At 43.5% G+C, this 18,244-nt stretch overlaps 1 protein-coding gene across 2 annotated transcripts; it reads left to right on the top strand.

The window, feature by feature from the left end:
- Positions 1 to 5,222: 5,222 nt before the first annotated feature.
- On the top strand, positions 5,223 to 17,864 carry tbx3a (T-box transcription factor 3a). 2 transcript variants are annotated; one of them, XM_037265523.1, is made up of 7 exons: positions 5,223 to 6,368; positions 7,430 to 7,697; positions 8,777 to 8,923; positions 9,634 to 9,710; positions 10,058 to 10,215; positions 11,205 to 11,869; positions 15,969 to 17,864. In XM_037265523.1, exons 1-7 carry the CDS (start codon positions 5,956 to 5,958, stop codon positions 16,422 to 16,424), a joined length of 2,184 nt encoding a protein of 727 aa, XP_037121418.1. In that variant the 5' UTR covers positions 5,223 to 5,955; the 3' UTR covers positions 16,425 to 17,864. The 2 variants fall into 2 exon arrangements, with proteins under 2 accessions (XP_037121418.1, XP_037121417.1); XM_037265522.1 differs by having other exon boundaries at positions 7,430 to 7,712.
- The last annotated feature ends 380 nt before the right edge of the window (positions 17,865 to 18,244 follow it).

Genomic DNA, 18,244 nt, shown 5'->3' with positions numbered 1-18,244 from the left:
GTTGACTGACCCTCCGGTCACCAGTCGGAATTGAGAACAGGACAAAAATCAACTTTCTGGCCACGTATTCGAAATTGCGGACGAGCCACGTTTGTCCGTGCCATCGGAAGAAATTAGCGGCGCTTTTTTTTTCTTTTTGGCCTTTCAGACTGCATGGCACTTGCCTTTCCGCTTATGGTTTTCCATTTCAAAGCTCCTCTGTCTCCATGTAAAAACCAAAACACAGTAATCCAATCTGACCCCATTGCAAATTTTCCAGAAACTATTGGGGGGCAGCCGGCTTGACATGAGCCACGCACTTATCCCACTTAACCCCCCGAGAGAGCCGAGCCACCTCAACCTCTTAGCCCCAAAGACGGTGGAGGAATGCGGCGCTTTATACCTCGATCCTCTTAAAAGAGGATCGAGAGGATGGACCGACACAAACAAAGAGAAAAGCTGGCGACTTCAAGGAAGTGGCGAGCGACTGAAGTGGCCGCCGACGCCGGGGCTCGGCCAACGTCACGAGGGCGCCGCCTCCCCGGCCTCTAAATCTAAACCGCAATCACACCGCCCCCCCCCCCCTCGTGAACACGTCGGCCGCGTATTTATACCGCGTTAACTTGACGACAAATAACCTCGGGATTTTTCCCCTCTGCTCCTGATTTGCTATTGTTTGCTTTTTAGCACGCAAAACCGGTTTGAGTAAAAGCCTCACGTTAGGAAGATTGACAGGAGGGGGGGGGGCTTATCTCCCGGTGGCACGTAAAGGCCTAAAGACTTTTGACACATGGTCCACATCTGAGGCATTTGCGATCACGCCGCCCGGAGCTGGTGGCCATTTATGGGGTCGTGCAGACAAATCCTTCACATTAGGCTCCGGAGGGAGTAACGCATGCATGCCACAGGACTGGTTTGCCGCAAACAATGCGGCCGACCGTTCAGTCCCGGTGCTGCTATTGTGCTGCAACAGGTGATAATGAGCACAAGAGCCATCAAGGAAGCTCGCAATGGTGCTATGGGCCACACAATAACATCCGCTCAAGAGTACCGAGGTTGTTGACGCAATAATTTTTGAACACCGAAAATGCTAACTCGCGATATGTGGCTGAATGGTTTTGAAAAATAATCGAATCGCGATTTTTTTCCCCCCGATTATAACAAAGGTCTACAATTCCCTAATATTATGACTTTACTCAGCTAATTCTGTCAATTCTATTTTTTCCCCGTTATTCTACAGACCATACAAAAGCATATAAAAAGCTGCCGTTTCTGATTACCATTTATTGTATGAAGCAAAAAAAAGTCGAAATAGTTGTAAACTGGAACGTGGTTAGCATTGACCCGCTCAATACAACGTTATTGAAGAGCCGATGCTTGCGACACTTCAGCAAAGTGTACCGACGACACCTCAAACATGACCGTTGCGACATTTTCAGTCGGAGCAACAAAAAACGTTTTTTTTACTAGGTCATTGCCGTACAAACAAACCCTTAGGCCACGACTTGCTTTTTTCGCCTTGATTTCCCTTTTTCACTGTAGTCAGCTTGACATTGGAAACCTTGACGGATACGCTTTGCTGCATTACGCCCCCAAAATAAAATGATACGGCGGCACGTCACACAGTTTTGTTTAGTATCCTCCCGAGGCGAGAACTTATAAGTGCGAGATCTTTTCCGCTACGCTTCCACTTTCCTTGTCCATTTTCAGCCTGCGCCGTGCCGTCAATAAACACATCCCCTAATTAACTAAAATTGTTTTTCATCAATAGCTATAACCAGTCGACGCGGGGATCGACGGTCCGCTGAACACAAAAAAAAAAAAAAAATGGCCGACGGGGACGAGGTATCGACAGGTAAGAGGTTTATCGTTCCTGCGGGCTATTGAGTAAAATGTGTTGATTCTGGAAAGTGCATTTTACAATCTCCGCCTTTTTGAAGTGGCGGATCAATTCCTTGCCGCGCCTCCGTCTTTTTTGGGGCGAATGACTTGCGTTTAGAAAGCCATTAGGCCATCAATTGGACATGTCTCTTTCCGCTTTGTGTCACCGTGTCCACCGGGAAGTTTGGACTCAATTACAGTAGTTGAATAAGCTAATCTCGCACATAAGAGGCGGGGGGGGGGGGGGGGGGGGTGGGGGGGGGCTCCGCTCGACCCCCACCCACCTCCCTTTTCAGTCGCATGGCGTTTAGGGCCGAGGCAATCTCCCCTGCATTCGGGAGCGGTGCCGCCAAGTCTGTCCTCGCTTATCATTAACAATCTGCAAATAAACAGGACAGCATACATTACATCACTTGCAGCTCCGTGATCAATTCCAGGAATGCCTTTGAAGCTTTGCTTAATGAACCTACACAGTATGGCAGTTGGGCTCCATATATAACCTATGACCTCAGCATTGAAAGAGTAGGGCGGACAAAAATGGATATAAAAGCCAGAAGTGAGTTTTGTGACAATATTGCGCACCTAAATGTACACTTTTGTAAAGATTGGCTGCAGAATGGAAGCGCTGACAAAGTTGGCCGCCATTAATCAGGAGCTTTTCTGTTTTTTTATGGCCTCTGTGAGTCCCTGAGAGCCCTAACCCAGTAAAAGTTTATACAGCGTATTGACCGTCCTCTACTTGCTTAGCAAATGAAGCGGCGGCGTCCAGCTTGCCCGCGAGGAGACGGAGAGGCTACGGCCGTGTCAACAGCGCTTGCTATTTGATGACACCTTCCGCTAAATTGAAATGTGCTTCTAATGGAGGCGGGAGGGCACTCTGTTTGGCGAAGACGATGACGAGCATGGGAAAAATAAAAGCTCGCAGGCTATCCGGAAGGTTACTGTTTTTGTTGAGACATCTTTTAATATCATTGAGAATACAGTTTTGATTTGTGTTCATGGATTAGGTATAATATGACCACGAAATTATTTGTTTTCCTACTAAACACATATGCAGCGTGTATATTCTCTTTAATGGCCACAAATATGTCATATTTTTATTAGACAGGTTGAAATTAGGGTAGGCATTAAAATACTTGCGGCGTTCTATTGCACATTGAAAATGTCTGTTACATCGAAGGTGTGAACAAAACACTCAGTTGTGACTCATTTGTATAGCGTGCGCAATAAATTCAGAAAGTCACTGCACATATTTCTTTTTTACAGGTAGGTTTTAAAGTAGACCATATTTATACCTCGTGTTTCCAACATTAAAAATACCTGTTGGTTGAGGACAGAGGGAAGATAAAAATACTAATTAGTGGACATGAAATAGGTGTAACGGATACACAAAATGTGTTGAGTCATTGAACACTTTCATTTATATTAGCTGGTTTTGTTTAAGAATATATATGTATATAATGAAAATGTTGACTACAAAGGTGTGCACTAAATAAGTACACAGCGTCAATGGATACTGGATATTTTTTTATAATAAAAGTCCTGTTTTAATTGTCCCTCGTGATTTCTATTAATTGCAAATGTAAATGCTGCATTTAGGAAACAGTAGATCTGACCTTTTTTTTTTTTTTTACCTTTGTGTGTGTGTGTATCAATTGTGTATGTAAAGGTTTAGCCTGCGGACTTAGTGGATCTTGTGTCTCTCTTAGTCAGATTTGTCTGTGGCTTATCAACAGCTTTTGTTTTCTGCGGGAAATCAATAACAGGCAACACATAAGCCCAATATCATTGTGTGTAACCCTCAAGGGAACACACACTGTATGCATGAACACGCACACACACACGCAGGTGAACGAACGTCTGTTTTTGGTTTGGTTGCTTTTCAGCCAGCCAAATGTCTTTTTTTTTTTTTTTTGCAGTTTTACATTGAATGCAAAGGGCATGAATATGAATGTTACTTTTAAAATACACACGTGCGTTTTGAATGTCTGCATGCGACTTGTTCACGCAGCAACACGTGGTGCACGCAAGAAAGTCACTAATATTTACTGCAAACACAAAACTTTTTTTTTTTTTTTTAATTATGGCCGTGAATTATATAGCACAAATAGAAATATGTGCACTATTGATTGAGATGAGGTAAGCGCAGTGGAGCGTGAGGAATAATTGACAATTCACAGCGTTGGTCCGAGGTGACCGAGTGGTCACAGCTTTTGGAGTTTACTTGTGAATTTGGGTTTACAATGGCATTTAAAGTGCGCACTGTCTGACATAATACCGCAATCACTCCGGCATACACAAATCTATAAGCTCTATTCATATCCGCGCATGGCTTAAACCTTTCAAAGTATTAAATCTGCAGACGACTGTCAGTGTAGCAGAAAAGATGACGACAGACGCGCTTAATAACACCACATAAGCGGAACATTTGCATGCGGATAACACGCAACGACAATAAAAAAGGATTATTATAATACTCGCGTCTCTGGCGGATGCGTTTAACTGCCACACTAGATGTGCGCAGCTTGAAATTGAATTGTTGCCTGCATGGTGCGCTTGTGCCGGGAAGTGTTCTATATTTGCCTGCACAATTGATTGGTTATGATTCACAATATCTGTTGCTGTTTTGATGCCAGAGATGATAAGACACGCACTGCTGAGCACCATCCTCCCATGAGCTGTCACGTCACATCGGTTTGCTTTATAACATTCAATTGTCGGTTTTGAAAATAAAAAATGTCAAACTGGAAATATTTTTAAATGAATCAGAGATGGAGATGACATGCGTATGCAAAATAAAAAATATACACATAGCGCCTCTTCCCGCCTACCAGTCTTATTTGTCCAGCTCTTACCACCCGAGGATCAAACAGGAAATGATGTGCGTATTAAATCGCTGGACAAGCAATCGGACAACCACGCAAATGCTCCTAAATTGTGCAAAAATACACCGATGGAGTCACCGTAGGATCGGCCGTGTTTGCCTGTCCAATTTCTCAAAAGACCTCCGAGCGGCTACGCGCGAACAACCAAGCCGGGCGAGAGCGTCGCTGCACCGGCTTGGCTCGCCGCGCTCGTCCCGCTACGCCTCACGGAGCTGCTTGTTGACATATTCACACCACACGGAGCGACTGATTGACTGACTGTGACAGAAGCTTGGGATGGCGCTTCACATGCAAAGCCTTTTTTTTTTTTTTTTAAACTCCTTTTCTTTTTTTTTTCCTCCTTTCTCCTTTTTGCCGTTTTCCAAACACCTTTTTATAAGACTCGAGCCTGATCCCCTCCACCCGGACCTGTTAAAACCACGCCCCCTTGGTGCCTCACAATTGGTCCGAAAGCGTCAAAGAGCCAATCAAAGGGAGTCGCTGCAACACATCCATCCTGCGTGGAGCCCCGTGGGCCACAGAAGGCGCTAGGAAAATCACGGAGCTGGGACCTTACCACACTCTCTTTCTCTCTCTCTCCCTCCACTCTCCTCCTCTTCTTCTTCTTCTTCCTCTCTCTCTTCTGTCGAGCTCGGTGGACGACTTGTTTCTCCGCACACGTCCTTCCCAGAAATGCGCGTGAAGGCGAGGGGACGCCCGGCGTGTGTGTGCGTGCGTGCGTAAAGAGACGCGAGGGAGAGCGGAGCCAGTCGAGGCAGGACTCGGGAAGCTGCGAGGAGGGGACAATTCCAAAAAAAAAAAAAAAAAGAAAGAAAGAAAAGAAAAACACAGCAACGCCGACAAAGCCAGCCAGGGGGAACGCGCTTTTTGTTTCTCCTCTTCTGTTTTTTTTTTTCGTGTATCTCCTTGAAACCGGGAATGGCAACGCAGTGAAGAGGAAGAATGCCCCGCCGTAAACTCGAGTGACGCACCCGAGTCGGTTCGTGCGTGTCTTTTCTTCATGGGGAACATCTTCGCCTTTTGATTTTTGAATCCCCCAACTCCCTCCCCCGAAAAAAAGAACAGTGGACGCTCGGCGGATGCTTCAAGTTTGAAGGAGGACTTCTTCTTCTTGAACATTTCCCACCCCTCCTTCTCCTCTCTCGTTTTGATTTCGCATCGCGTCCAAAACACTCCAAGCCCACGTCCGCACTGCTTGCAAAGCACTTGGATGAACTTCCTGATGAGAGATCCAGTCGTCCAGGGCTCGAGTATGGCATATCATCCGTTTATACCTCACCGGGGTCCGGAATTTGCCATGAGCGCCATGCTGGGCCACCAGCCGCCCTTCTTTCCGGCTCTGGCGCTGCCCCCCAGCGGCTCGCTGTCGCTGCCGGGCGCCCTGGGCAAGCCGATCATGGATCAGCTGATGGGGGGAGCGGCCGACTCCGGGCTACACTTCTCCTCGCTGGGCCACCAGGCCGCCGCGGCAGCCGCCGCCGCCGCCGCGCACCTCCGGCCGCTCAAGAGCCTGGAGCCCGAGGAGGAGGTGGACGACGACCCCAAGGTGCACCTGGAAGCCAAGGAGCTTTGGGAGCTCTTCCACAAGAGGGGCACCGAGATGGTGATCACCAAATCCGGAAGGTGAAGCTCGCTCCGCTGCTACTTTGAAATGTAGACTTTAGAATTGAGAAGCTAGACTCGGGTTTGGGGAAAACTGCATGGAGTCTCTCGCTTTGAAACCAGCTGAATAGTAGGTCTGGGTTAACTCGAAAAACAGTTGGGTCAAAAAAGACCACTACTTGGGTCAATTTGACCCCGATCTTTTCACAAAACATCCCCAAAATTAGTTGGCCTGCATGTACATTAAACAAAAATTTTGGATGACAGTAACATCTCAATTGTGGGTCAAAGAGGCAACTATATGGGTTCATTTGACCCAATTAATTTTTTCACACAAAACAAACACAAAAATGTAAATGTGAAAAAAAAATAACACAATTATTTATTTATAAAAAAAAAAAAAAAAGCCCGTTGCTTGGGACAGTTTGACCAAATTTGTGTTTTACTACAAAGCAATCATTTTCTGATGGTGGAGGTTTTGTATTTTTGGGGTTGTTTTGTGCAAAAGAATACAGTTGGGTGAAAATTTAGTGCCTCTTTACCCATTTATTATTGTACCCAACAGTTTAGTCAAATTAAAAATATTTTAAAAAACGAAATTTGATCGTAAGAGACTGTAACACCTTTCTGCACAACATGCACTTACATTATTCAATTAATACAAATAAGCAATCTTAATGTACTGTAGCATTAAAAAGGGAAGGGGGTTGTCCTGCAGTAATTAAGTCCCCTGTAAAGCTTTGTGTACACACATTTACACGCATGCGCACACACACACACACACACACACACACACACACACACACACACACACACACACACACGCGCACACAGATTTTCTCCTCGTAATCCCATCATTCATTTCGCTAAAACTTTACACTAACAGATCGCACTTTCAATTGTGTGTGTGTGTGTGTGTGTGTGTGTTTTTAATAATGACTGCTGACTTGAAGCTTGTGTACGTTAAGTGCAAAGCGTATTTACATGTGGTCTGCAGCCTCTTTTTTTTTTTTTTTAAACATGTAATCCAAACGTATTATTTGGTACTAAATCCTCGCCTGAAAATGTGCTGTGGCGTCAAGGCGGATGTTCCCCCCCTTCAAAGTGAGGTGCACGGGCCTGGACAAGAAGGCCAAGTACATTCTCCTGATGGATATCGTGGCAGCCGACGACTGCAGGTACAAGTTCCACAACTCGCGCTGGATGGTGGCTGGCAAGGCCGACCCCGAGATGCCGAAGAGGATGTACATCCACCCGGACAGCCCCGCCACCGGGGAGCAATGGATGTCCAAGGTGGTCAACTTCCACAAGCTCAAGCTCACCAACAACATCTCTGACAAGCATGGATTTGTAAGTTCCACTAATGTATGTCCATTTTACTATTTTCTTACCTTTATTTATTTATTTATTTTGCACAATCACGCAGTTGATAAGATATTTGAGATACAATTTGGAATACTGCATGAACAAATTTGGTGTTGTATGTGTTTTGGACCACAATATTAGACACAGCAGCAAAAAAAATAATAATCTAATGAATCAGTTCACGTGTTTTCCTACTAATTTAATTGATTAAGCGCCTTGGAGCACACACCAGTCATTTTATTAAACAAACCGGCACAATCTAATGAGAATTAGTTCACGTGGCTTTGAATATAATAACTACTTGGAAAAAGTAGAAGCTCACACCCACACTGTAAACTACAAAACTAAATTTGATTTTTTTTTTTTTTTTTTTTTTTCGAGGGGGGGGACAATAATTGATGTTGGAAAAACTTTTTTAAAAATACATTACTGACATTTATGGAAATAATTTTAGTTAACACAACAAAGCAAGCAAGTTATTCGTTCCCATAATTTGCTGAGTTGTCTTTAGCAAAAAGTTGGAGGACGATACGATTAAGGGACAATAAGTTCTGGTAACTCTTACTTGTTGTGAAATTGCGGGAAAGCCCATTTTTACAACAGCAAAACATTTTTTTTTTTTTAATTGAATTGCTCAACTTGAGATTTAATGAGTTTGTTGACTTGAAATTTTTAGTCCACTCACTTTTTTTTTTTTACACTGCACTATAGCCACTAAATTATCAGTAAACTATTTTTGTAGCACGTTCTCCCGCTCAAAATACACAATCATAAACACACGTTGAATAAGTGAGATGGGAATCTAAAAATCTGACATGTATTAATTTAACAAGATTATTTTACATCTCCAGTCATTACTGCTGTTCCTAATATTGTGGTTACATCATTTTAAAAACACAATGTCGCATTACTTTTTTAAAGGAACGTTTCACCCCGAGCGCTTGCTACTATGCGATATACATTTTTAATGCAACGGGGTATTCCCCCCCCACCCACAGGATGACGGATTAATAACGAGAGCGGTGTGTATACATAATTCGGGCTGTCTATTGTGTGTTTGACAGACCATTCTGAACTCCATGCATAAATATCAGCCTCGCTTTCACATCGTGAGGGCCAACGACATCCTCAAGCTGCCCTACAGCACCTTTAGGACGTACGTGTTCCCCGAGACCGACTTCATCGCGGTGACTGCTTATCAGAACGACAAGGTAAATAAATAGAAGAATTTAATAAATAAATAGACAAATAAATAAATAAATTCAGCGCCCCCCCCCTCTCGTTTGTTGCATGCCCCATTCATTCGTTTTGTTGTCATAAAAAATGAAAGACCTGCTGTGGGGAGGAATGTTGCACATGCAGGTTAGCATGCTTTTTTAAAAATTTAAATCACGTGGAAGGGATTTAGTAGTGGCACACACACACATTCATACACACACACACATGGTCGCGCGCTCTCGTTTTCGCTCTCGCTCTCTCTGCATGCGCAAAAAAAAAGGGTTGGGGGAGGTTGAGAAATGGAAGGAAGAAAAGAAGAAGGGCAACGCTCTGCGCATGAATGGAGAAATAGAAAAGGCTTTTCGTGTCACACTATACGCTGTGTGCTCGCGTTAGTGTACGTGTGTGTCCCCCCCTGCGGTGATATGTGAAATCAAAGACACATATTAATTTATAGGCGATATTAAAACAAAATCATAACTGCTGTCTTTTATGGGGGGGGGAAATAGTCACACTTCAATGGCAACAAGTCTTCGCGTTGGAGGAGTTTGGCGTGTAAATATTGTAATTTACACACACGAGGGGAAACTCGCCTTTGTGCTTGCCTGTTTTATTTGACCACTATGCTTCCTTTTAAATTGCGTAAAAAGCGCCCGCCTTTTTATTTATTTATTTTATATATGTATATGTATTTTTTTTGCAGATAACTCAGCTTAAAATCGATCACAACCCTTTCGCCAAAGGCTTCCGTGACACTGGCAACGGCCGACGGGAAAAGAGGTAAGTCAGAGCTGCTGCTGCTGCTGCTGCTGCTGCTGCAACGACAACAACAACAAAATAATAATCCCGTTAGCTGGATTAAAACGCGTCAAAGCGTCAAAATTGACCCTCGGGGTTGGGGGGGTTGCTCTCTTTAAGCATGGCAGCCTACTCCACGCTGTAAAAAGTTGCCGCGAGATTGGAGCACGGTTAATTAATTACCTCGCTTTTATGAGCAGAACACTCACACGCGGGGATTTATTGCGCATATATGAGGAGAAATGGAAGTGTGGCGTTTGTCGCCATGGTAACGCCATTTTTTTTTTTTTTTTTGCGGAAATATGAAGGTAAATTGTGTTTTTGTGCAGAAAACAATTGGCCCTGCAGTCTATCCGCTCGTACGAGGAGCAGCAAAAGAAAGAGAACGGAGCTTCGGACGACTCCTCCGGGGAGCAAGCGCCCTTCAAGTGTTTCGGTCAGGCCTCCTCACCTGCCGTGTCCACCGTGGGACCCCCACACCTGAAAGGTATTCAACCGCGCGTGGGTTCATTTCAAGGGGGCGAGATTGTGTCGTTCTATTGTAAATTGGGTCGTCCATTAGCGCCAATGCATTCAAATTTAACAAATAATATATTGGGATTTTTTTTAACGGTCAAAAGAACACTTAAGAATTGTAGGTTGGATTATGACGTCATCGTCTTGTACCCCGGATTCTGACAGCTAGGAGGTCACGTTATTAGGTACACTGGCACCGTCAGATATAATACAAGAACTGATTGGCCATAAAGGTATCTATAGGTAAATACTAATTAAAAGCAGATTTATTTCGCTCACGGGACATATCATTAGGTACCCCTCTAATCAGCTTCATCGCACTTCTGCTGGTTAATTTTCTGCTATATATTAGAGAAGTATTCATATAACGTCATTCTTGTGCTTGCAGTTTGAACTGTGCTGTCATGTTGAGAAGTGTTTCTATAATTTTGAACGACGGGGCCAAAATATTAGAAGCATGGAATGAATAACACATAAAAAGCAACGTACACAGACAAAAATGTTTGTGCAATAATGCCAGTCAATATTTTTTATGACTATGGTAAAACGTATTGGCACGTAACAGAGCCGACTCGCGCATCCATGCATGGGCCCATCATTTCTGCGAATAAAATTGATTGATCATGCAATGTTGATTTTACTTTTATAATGAGCATTATGGATTAAAAATGAAATTTACACGACAAGAGCTGAGCAGGATTGATTTACACAAGAGGTTCATTCACACAGCACAAAGTGGATAGTAAATCTAGGAATCCTAAAAGTAACAAAAAAACGGATGAGGTGACAGAAATAGTTTTAAAAATAGACATTAAAAAGTTGACTGGTAGTTTTACACCAACCCAATGCAACACATATTCAGCATGTGCTTAGTTTGTTTACGTCCTGGGCCAGCTAATTATGGTGGAGCTTCAATTTAGCGACCTGTTGATGTACTGAAATCTTTTTGGGGGGGTGCAGACTTTTGTGACAGCGACGAGGACAGCGACGACGAGAGCAAAGACGGCCACGTCAAAGACGGTCCAGACTCTAACAAGATTTCCACTACGACGGAGGACGCCAAAGAGCACGACACTAGCCCGACTAAGGGCCACCTGTTCGGGGGAGGCGGCGTCCTCGGCGGCGACCCCCCCGGCCGAACCCGCGACGTCGGCAGCCCGAGGACCGATCGAGGCCGGGCGGACTCTCGACAGAGCCCCATCACCGTCATCTCCAGCACCACTCGCTCCGGGGAGGAGGTGAAGAGCCCGAGCCTGGACCCGGCCAAGGAGGACGATTGCCGGCCGCCGGGCAAGGACGCCTTTGCGCCGTTGAATGTGCAGACGGAGGGCCCGCACATGGGCCCTCACAGCCACATGCCCAACTTCGGATTTGCCGGCGGCCTGACGGGACAGCAGTTTTTCAACCACTTGGGGAGCGCGCACCCCTTCCTCCTGCACCCGAGTCAGTTCAACATGGGCGGCGCCTTCTCAAACATGGCCGCGGGGATGGGCCCCTTACTGGCCGCCGTGTCCACGGGAGGCGTGAGCACCATGGACACCAGCAGCATGGCCTCCTCCCCTCAGAGCCTGGCGGGGGCTTCGGGCCTGCCCTTCCATCTGCAGCAACACGTCCTGGCCTCGCAGGTAACCCAAAAATCACAATACAAATTCTCTTCTGTCTGAGGGCACAGCATGTGAGCACATGCTTTTACTTATGTTTTTAGATAAACATAAATGTTCTAAGTAGGGTGCATCAAGTATGGCCCACTTTATTGGGGCACACACTACTAAGATGCAGTTTAAAAAAAAAAATACAGCTAGCTATTGTACACCTATAAGCACAGTGACAAGCAAGAGCTAACATGGTCACAAGTGATCCAATGCAGTCTCATATTAATATATAGCTACTAGCTAAAATATGCTATTGTCTAAATCTTCCCTACCAATGACAATCCTCACCTGCTCATTGAACAAAACAAGTTGTATGGTGCCTGTGTAGAACTACAGAACTGTGTTGCCCCTGTGGCGAAACAAGGTGAGCAAAAGCTTAAAAAACAGGTAACGTCTCGGTTCGCCACTTTATCGTCCGACACGTCGTCAAGGCGTCTCGCTCGAGTACAGACGTGAGGAATTTTAATACGCATTAGAAATTCTTGAACTTAGGCAAAGCTGTTTACGTGCAGTTGCAGTGCCGCAGGGAGGGTTGGCCCGCTCGCTTACGGGACGTCATTTTGCAACGCGCGTACACCTCTGGGTGTGTTAACACGCGGCGATAAAAATGTGCGAGTCTGCAGAAGGCGGCACACACGCTTGTTTTGCAGTGGAGTGCGGCGCAGGTTGCCATGGCCCGGGGGCAAGACCGTTACCGCGCCCCTGATAACCCTTGGACGCTCAGCACTCCTGCAGTCGATTCCACTCGTCCGACTTTGAGGCCCTTTGGCTTCTGGAAAGACCGACGCAATCGACGCCGAGTGTTTTTAATCTCTACGTTCAATAAAACGCTCGCGATTTACATCCGAGGCCGAGCGTATCGACAGCGTCGCTTACTCTTGCCTGCCGGAGAGCTTTTGGTGGCGATGAAGAAAATGTCGGCAACGAGTTGGAGCACAACAAAATGCGCGCACACGCGCAATTGAAGGATTACGCGCGTCGGAAACAATAAAAAGCAAACACGCAATTTACGGATTACGAGAGTGGGATTATACATTTGCAAACCGCAATTTCCACGAATGGGCTGCTCACTATGGAAAGCCGCTCGGGTCGCGGGAAGGGGACCCGCTATGGAAGTGAAAAATATGGAAAGTGGCACAGGCGAGATTTTCTCTAGTGCAACCCTCCATCGTCCTTTATTCTTGTATTATTCGCTACGTGCAATGCTGATGAACCGTTCTGAAGCAAGTTAGCAATTTAAAGGGAGTGTGTGAAACTCTCCAAAAACAAAAGGCATCAAGCAATCAGAGGCAGAAGGCGCGACTTATAAAATGTCAATTATTTGTCGCACACAAAATGAAACTTCATTAGGAATCAGGTGCGTTTCTACGATGGACTGATAAAAAAATGTCCGTTTCGCTGTTTTGAATTGAAACAAATTCAAAGGATTTTTTTTGGTCAAATGATATATGAATTCACACAAGTCGTGGCTTCTATCACCGATTAGTTGTTTTTCCTCGGGTGTGGTGGTTTCATGTGCATTAAATTAGAGGCACAATATGGCGGCAGTAATGGTCTATTGTTTTTTTTTTTTTATGAATGACTGTCAAGTCAAAATGAATTTTCTAAGAAAATATGGTGTGGCCAAAAAATCTTTACAATCCCAATCACTGCAGATGTGTACTCGGGCAAAACACGCAACCAAAACAATGCTAAAGTAAGATGGTTCTCACACACACACACGTCTCCAAAATGCTGTTGAGCAAGGAGGAAACTGTGAAATGATATTGATACATTGCCAAAGACAGTATGAAGGCTGCTTTAATGGGCTAACTGAAACAACTTAATAGATTTGCAGAGGGTGGGGCACGCAATGTCGCAGCCAAGGAAAACACCTACAAAACAGGTGTGAGATCCAGGATTTGTGTTGTCGACTTTTGTCAACACCCTGAGACCAAATGGTATTGTCTGGCGATCAAAGAACTGGGCCGAAGATAGAAACCGACCATATAAAGGCAGACGCGATTCAGATTGTACAGTTGGTGAAAGCTGAGTGACAAATGGATTCATTTAAGTATTTTTCTTTCACTTTCGTTACCGGTGCATTTCAAGGAACTTCTTTTGTTTTGTCTAGTTACTGAGCACTGTTTTGTTTTGGCATTTGTGAACTTGGCTGCGTTACATTGTGTCATTTGACTAAAAAAAAAAAAAAAGTTAATAAATCTACAGAAGCCTTTGTGTTACAAACAGTGTGCACCATTTAACCTCGCTCTGTTGAAGAGCTTCTACATCCACATTTCTCAAGCAGTTCTCACCATTCTAATTTCAACCAACTCCAAAGATTTAGGCTGTGTATTATTTTTCTCATTCCAAAAATAGTCTTCCCACAACTCCACATTTCACCCCTTGAAGAAAAAAAAACCATTGATTCCCAATGGGACATTCTACAAACAGATTCTCATCGTTCCCATTCAGATTTCTCACTGTTCTGCACATTCAATTCACCCTGGGAACAATTTTCAACACGCCAAAATTCCCACATACCAACAATTCCACGTTTTATTTTCTCACTAACATGGTGCACATTTTTGCCAATATCTTTTGCCACATCTTTCCACAGAAATAATATTTTCTCGTATGGCAAAGAAAGCTATTGATGTGATGCCTTCACACATTTACCCAATTTCCACAGAACTTTGTGCCATTATTGGCAAAATGATATCTCAGATTTTTATTCAATTTCCAAGAAATATGTGCCTTTATTGCAGCTCCTGAAAAAACTTGATCTCTTTTTATCCAATTTCCTTAACAGTTTATGGAAAGATGTGGTGTGACCCAAAGCAACAAATGAATTTAATTTTTGGTGTGGATGTTGAACTTGAAAAGAAGATTAGGACTTCCTGACATCTCCCTTTACGTTGAAATGGATGCGCCACTTGTATTGATAAACTAGAGGCATGTGGTGTATCATTTGGTGCTGATTTTCCTTAGCGGAAGTGTTCAGTATCTCTACTCAGAGGCCTCGACATGACATGGTTAGGTTTTAAATTGCAGCCACGAAACACTAATTTGTGGCCACAAAATGTTCGTTTGTGGCCCCGAATTACTCATTTGGAGGTTTAATGTCATTCCTGTGAACAAGTTGAACATCTGAGAAAGCAAATGTTGCTAGAGATTTCAATCTGATATGTCCCTCCTGCTTAAGCAACTGAAAAATTAAATTAATATTAGTTTGTAGTCGGTAGGCACACTAGGCCTAACTTGTGACCACAAATTGTTGCGTATCTAATGACTCAAACGTTTAATACAGCTGAACTGAACTTTGGCAGTGACTCTTTCATGTACCATAAAAATTTTTTTTTTAAAATGAGCTCGCGTTTCACTCGAGGCATACGATGCTTCACTGATCTAGTGACTATCACCGTTGACTATTTTTACGTCGAGGACACATCCACTCAATAGACTTTCCGCCAGCACTATGGCAAACTCACTAGAGAGTGCAGTCAATCTCCAACTGTGATGGGAGCGCCACTCGAAAATATGGACGTGGGCACCCTCTTGTGGTGAATAATATGATGATTGAATTAAACGTTGAAACTTCAAGTTTGCAGCGCGCTTCAACTTTTAGTATATTTGTCAAGTTAGGTAGGTTGTTTAAAAGTATTTTTTCGAGAACTGCGAGGTTAATTTTAATATGCACTAAATGTTAATACAACTTAACTGCGCGCTGTTGAAAAAAAAGTTGGGTGAACTAAACCATTCAAGGCAAACTGTTAATCTTGATAAAACTTTTCGTTGGGCAATTCAACTGAATATTTTATATTTTGCTGTTGTTAAAATTGTTGTTGTTTTTTTTTACATAAGATTGAAGATAAATCATTTCTACTTTAAAGTTGTCCCAACTTGTTTTAGCGGAAAAAAATATAAGTTGCGTTTTTTTTTTTACAGGTTAATAAATTGGCTGTATTAAAAATAGATTCAAGCTTCATTCTAATATGTACTCAATTGTTAAATACAAATAAACTGTAATTAAAATGTAGTTAAAAAATCACTATTTTGAAAAAGGTTTTTTGTCTTTTTCTCTGGGTTTCAGGGTCTGGCCATGTCCCCCTTCGGAAGTCTGTTCCCCTACCCATACACGTACATGGCGGCGGCCGCGGCCGCCTCCTCCGCAGCCGCCGCCTCGGCCTCGTCGTCCCCGTCGGTTCACCGGCACGCCTTCCTGAACGCGGTGCGCCCCCGACTCAGGTACAACCCCTACTCGCTCCCCATGACGGTACCGGACAGCACGCTGCTCAGCACGGCCGCGGCTGCCGCCGCCTCTGCCTCAGCTCTGGCGCCGCTGGGGGCCGAGCTGAAGGGGGACGTGCTGGTCCCGGCCAGCCCGGCCTCGGCCCAGCTCGACTCGTCCACGTCGGAGGTGACAAGTCGCTCGGTGTCGCCCAAAATAGGTGCCGACAAAGAAGGCGCCAACGAGCTGCAGAGCATCCAGCGCCTCGTCAGCGGGCTGGACTCGAACCAGGACAGGTCGAGAAGCGGGTCGCCCTGAGGGGAGGGGAGCGGGCCCCCCCCCGCCCCCTCTCTAACCCCCCCGCCCCCCGCTTTTCACCCACACACTTGTTATTTCTTGTCATTTTTCAAGGCGTCCCAAATACCTTGAAAGACAACAACAGGAGGACTTTGTTCATAGCAGGGTTTTTTTTTTTTTTCAAGAGAGACATATTTTAGTTTCTGAAATGCACTTTGGTTTAATACACATCTGATATGTATTGTTTTTTCCTTTTAAATTAAAAAAGCAACACTTAACCTGTCTTTTTTTTTTTTTAATACCGTACAAGTATTGAAACTGAAAAGTGGTCAGATGAGAGACTTAACGAATTGAAGTTGCTGCTGTCTCCGAACTGCATCATACACGACGAAATGTTATGTTTTTATGATTATTATTATTATTATTATTTCTTTTACTATTACTTCTTCCCAATATGCACTCTGAATTTACACATTTGATTTCCACTACCGTCGAACATGACCTACCTTTAAGAGACTGCTGTATTTTCTTGTACTATTTCAATTTTAATGACCCCACCCCCCTCAGAAAATGCATGCACCCACCCTCCCCCTCCGTCTATCGTGAATGTTCTTTAAAATAGTGGGGGACACATTTGTTTTAAAAATATATATCTCTTTAATTGGATTACTGTTCTTTTTAATTTGTTGTTTTTAAATCCAAAAACTGCTTTGGGTAGCAAAGAGGTCCAAGCGTTAATGTTCAATGGGCAAAAGGAAGCAGACAATTCAAAGTAAATATAAAACAACAACAACATGAAAGGTAGTATTGAGTCTACATGTACATATGAGTATATAAAATATTTATGTATAATTATTTCATATTGTTGCGTGTAAATAAAAAGTAGTTTGTCCTAGGGATCTGTTGTTAATTTATTGTGGATATATCTATGTAATGATAGTTTTGTGGCTATTATCTTTTTGTTTCCATCTCCATTTATTATCCCTCCTTCTTGTCCAAATCTTCAAATATGGATTTTATTCCTCCCTTAATATCCACTCAGCTAGTTACTCACACTCATGTGCCATTGTATTTTTCACTTGATGTCCGCGCGTGTGCGTGTGTGTGCGTATGTGTGCGTGCTATTCAACGAATGAAAAAGGCGACAACCAACGCACCGCACTAATGGCTTGAAACACCTCCTTTTTTTAAATGTTTAAAAAAAAAAAAAAAAAAATTTTTTTAGGAACGCAAAACAAGTGTTAAAGTTTGACAAAAGTGGATTTATTCTGTTATGGAAATTTGTAAACCTGGTCGTTAAAAGTGCCGTATAATCTTAAAGAAAATGAAGGTTTTGTTCTCTTTTTTTTTTTTTTGTGTTTCTTATACGTTGGGTTATGTTGTAGCCTCTCGGATTTTTTGTCTAGTTTACAACATCGACATCGTGTTCTTGAAAGTTTCAATAAAACATTGAAATGTTGATTTTTTTTTTATAGCCGTGTCATTTTACACCACGCACTTGATCACTTGATTGATTTACCTGACTGCACATTTGACACAGAAACCTAATTCAATTAATTTCAATTGACAGAATTTGATTGTGTTACAAATGCATTTTTCATTGTATATTGTTACAATAACGTTTGTAATTGCTTCGGCAGAGACTTTTTTTGGGCGGGGTAGATATATGTCAGTGTCATATTTGTCAAATCCGGGCAGTTAAAACTAAATCGTCATATAGACTATATTTAAATTCTATGACGTGTGTATATTTGAGGAGGCGGCGGTGGCGATTCTTCTTACAAAAACGGTCAATGTAAGCAAACAAGCCTTATAAAAAAAAAAACTATATTAGCACTTTC

The sequence above is a fragment of the Syngnathus acus genome, chromosome 12, assembly GCF_901709675.1.
Source record: "Syngnathus acus chromosome 12, fSynAcu1.2, whole genome shotgun sequence".
Classification (NCBI taxonomy): domain Eukaryota; kingdom Metazoa; phylum Chordata; class Actinopteri; order Syngnathiformes; family Syngnathidae; genus Syngnathus; species Syngnathus acus.
The sequence above is the reverse complement of the archived record's forward strand: the minus strand, read 5'-3'. Positions and strand labels throughout refer to the sequence as shown.

Bases quoted from the DNA above. Each gene is read 5' to 3' on its own strand.
- tbx3a (XM_037265522.1), top strand. From the start codon at position 5,956: ATGAACTTCCTGATGAGAGATCCAGTCGTCCAGGGCTCGAGTATGGCA. The intron at 6,369-7,429 runs GTGAAGCTCGCT...TGTGGCGTCAAG, and splicing joins GTGATCACCAAATCCGGAAG to GCGGATGTTCCCCCCCTTCA. The intron at 11,870-15,968 runs GTAACCCAAAAA...TCTGGGTTTCAG, and splicing joins AACACGTCCTGGCCTCGCAG to GGTCTGGCCATGTCCCCCTT.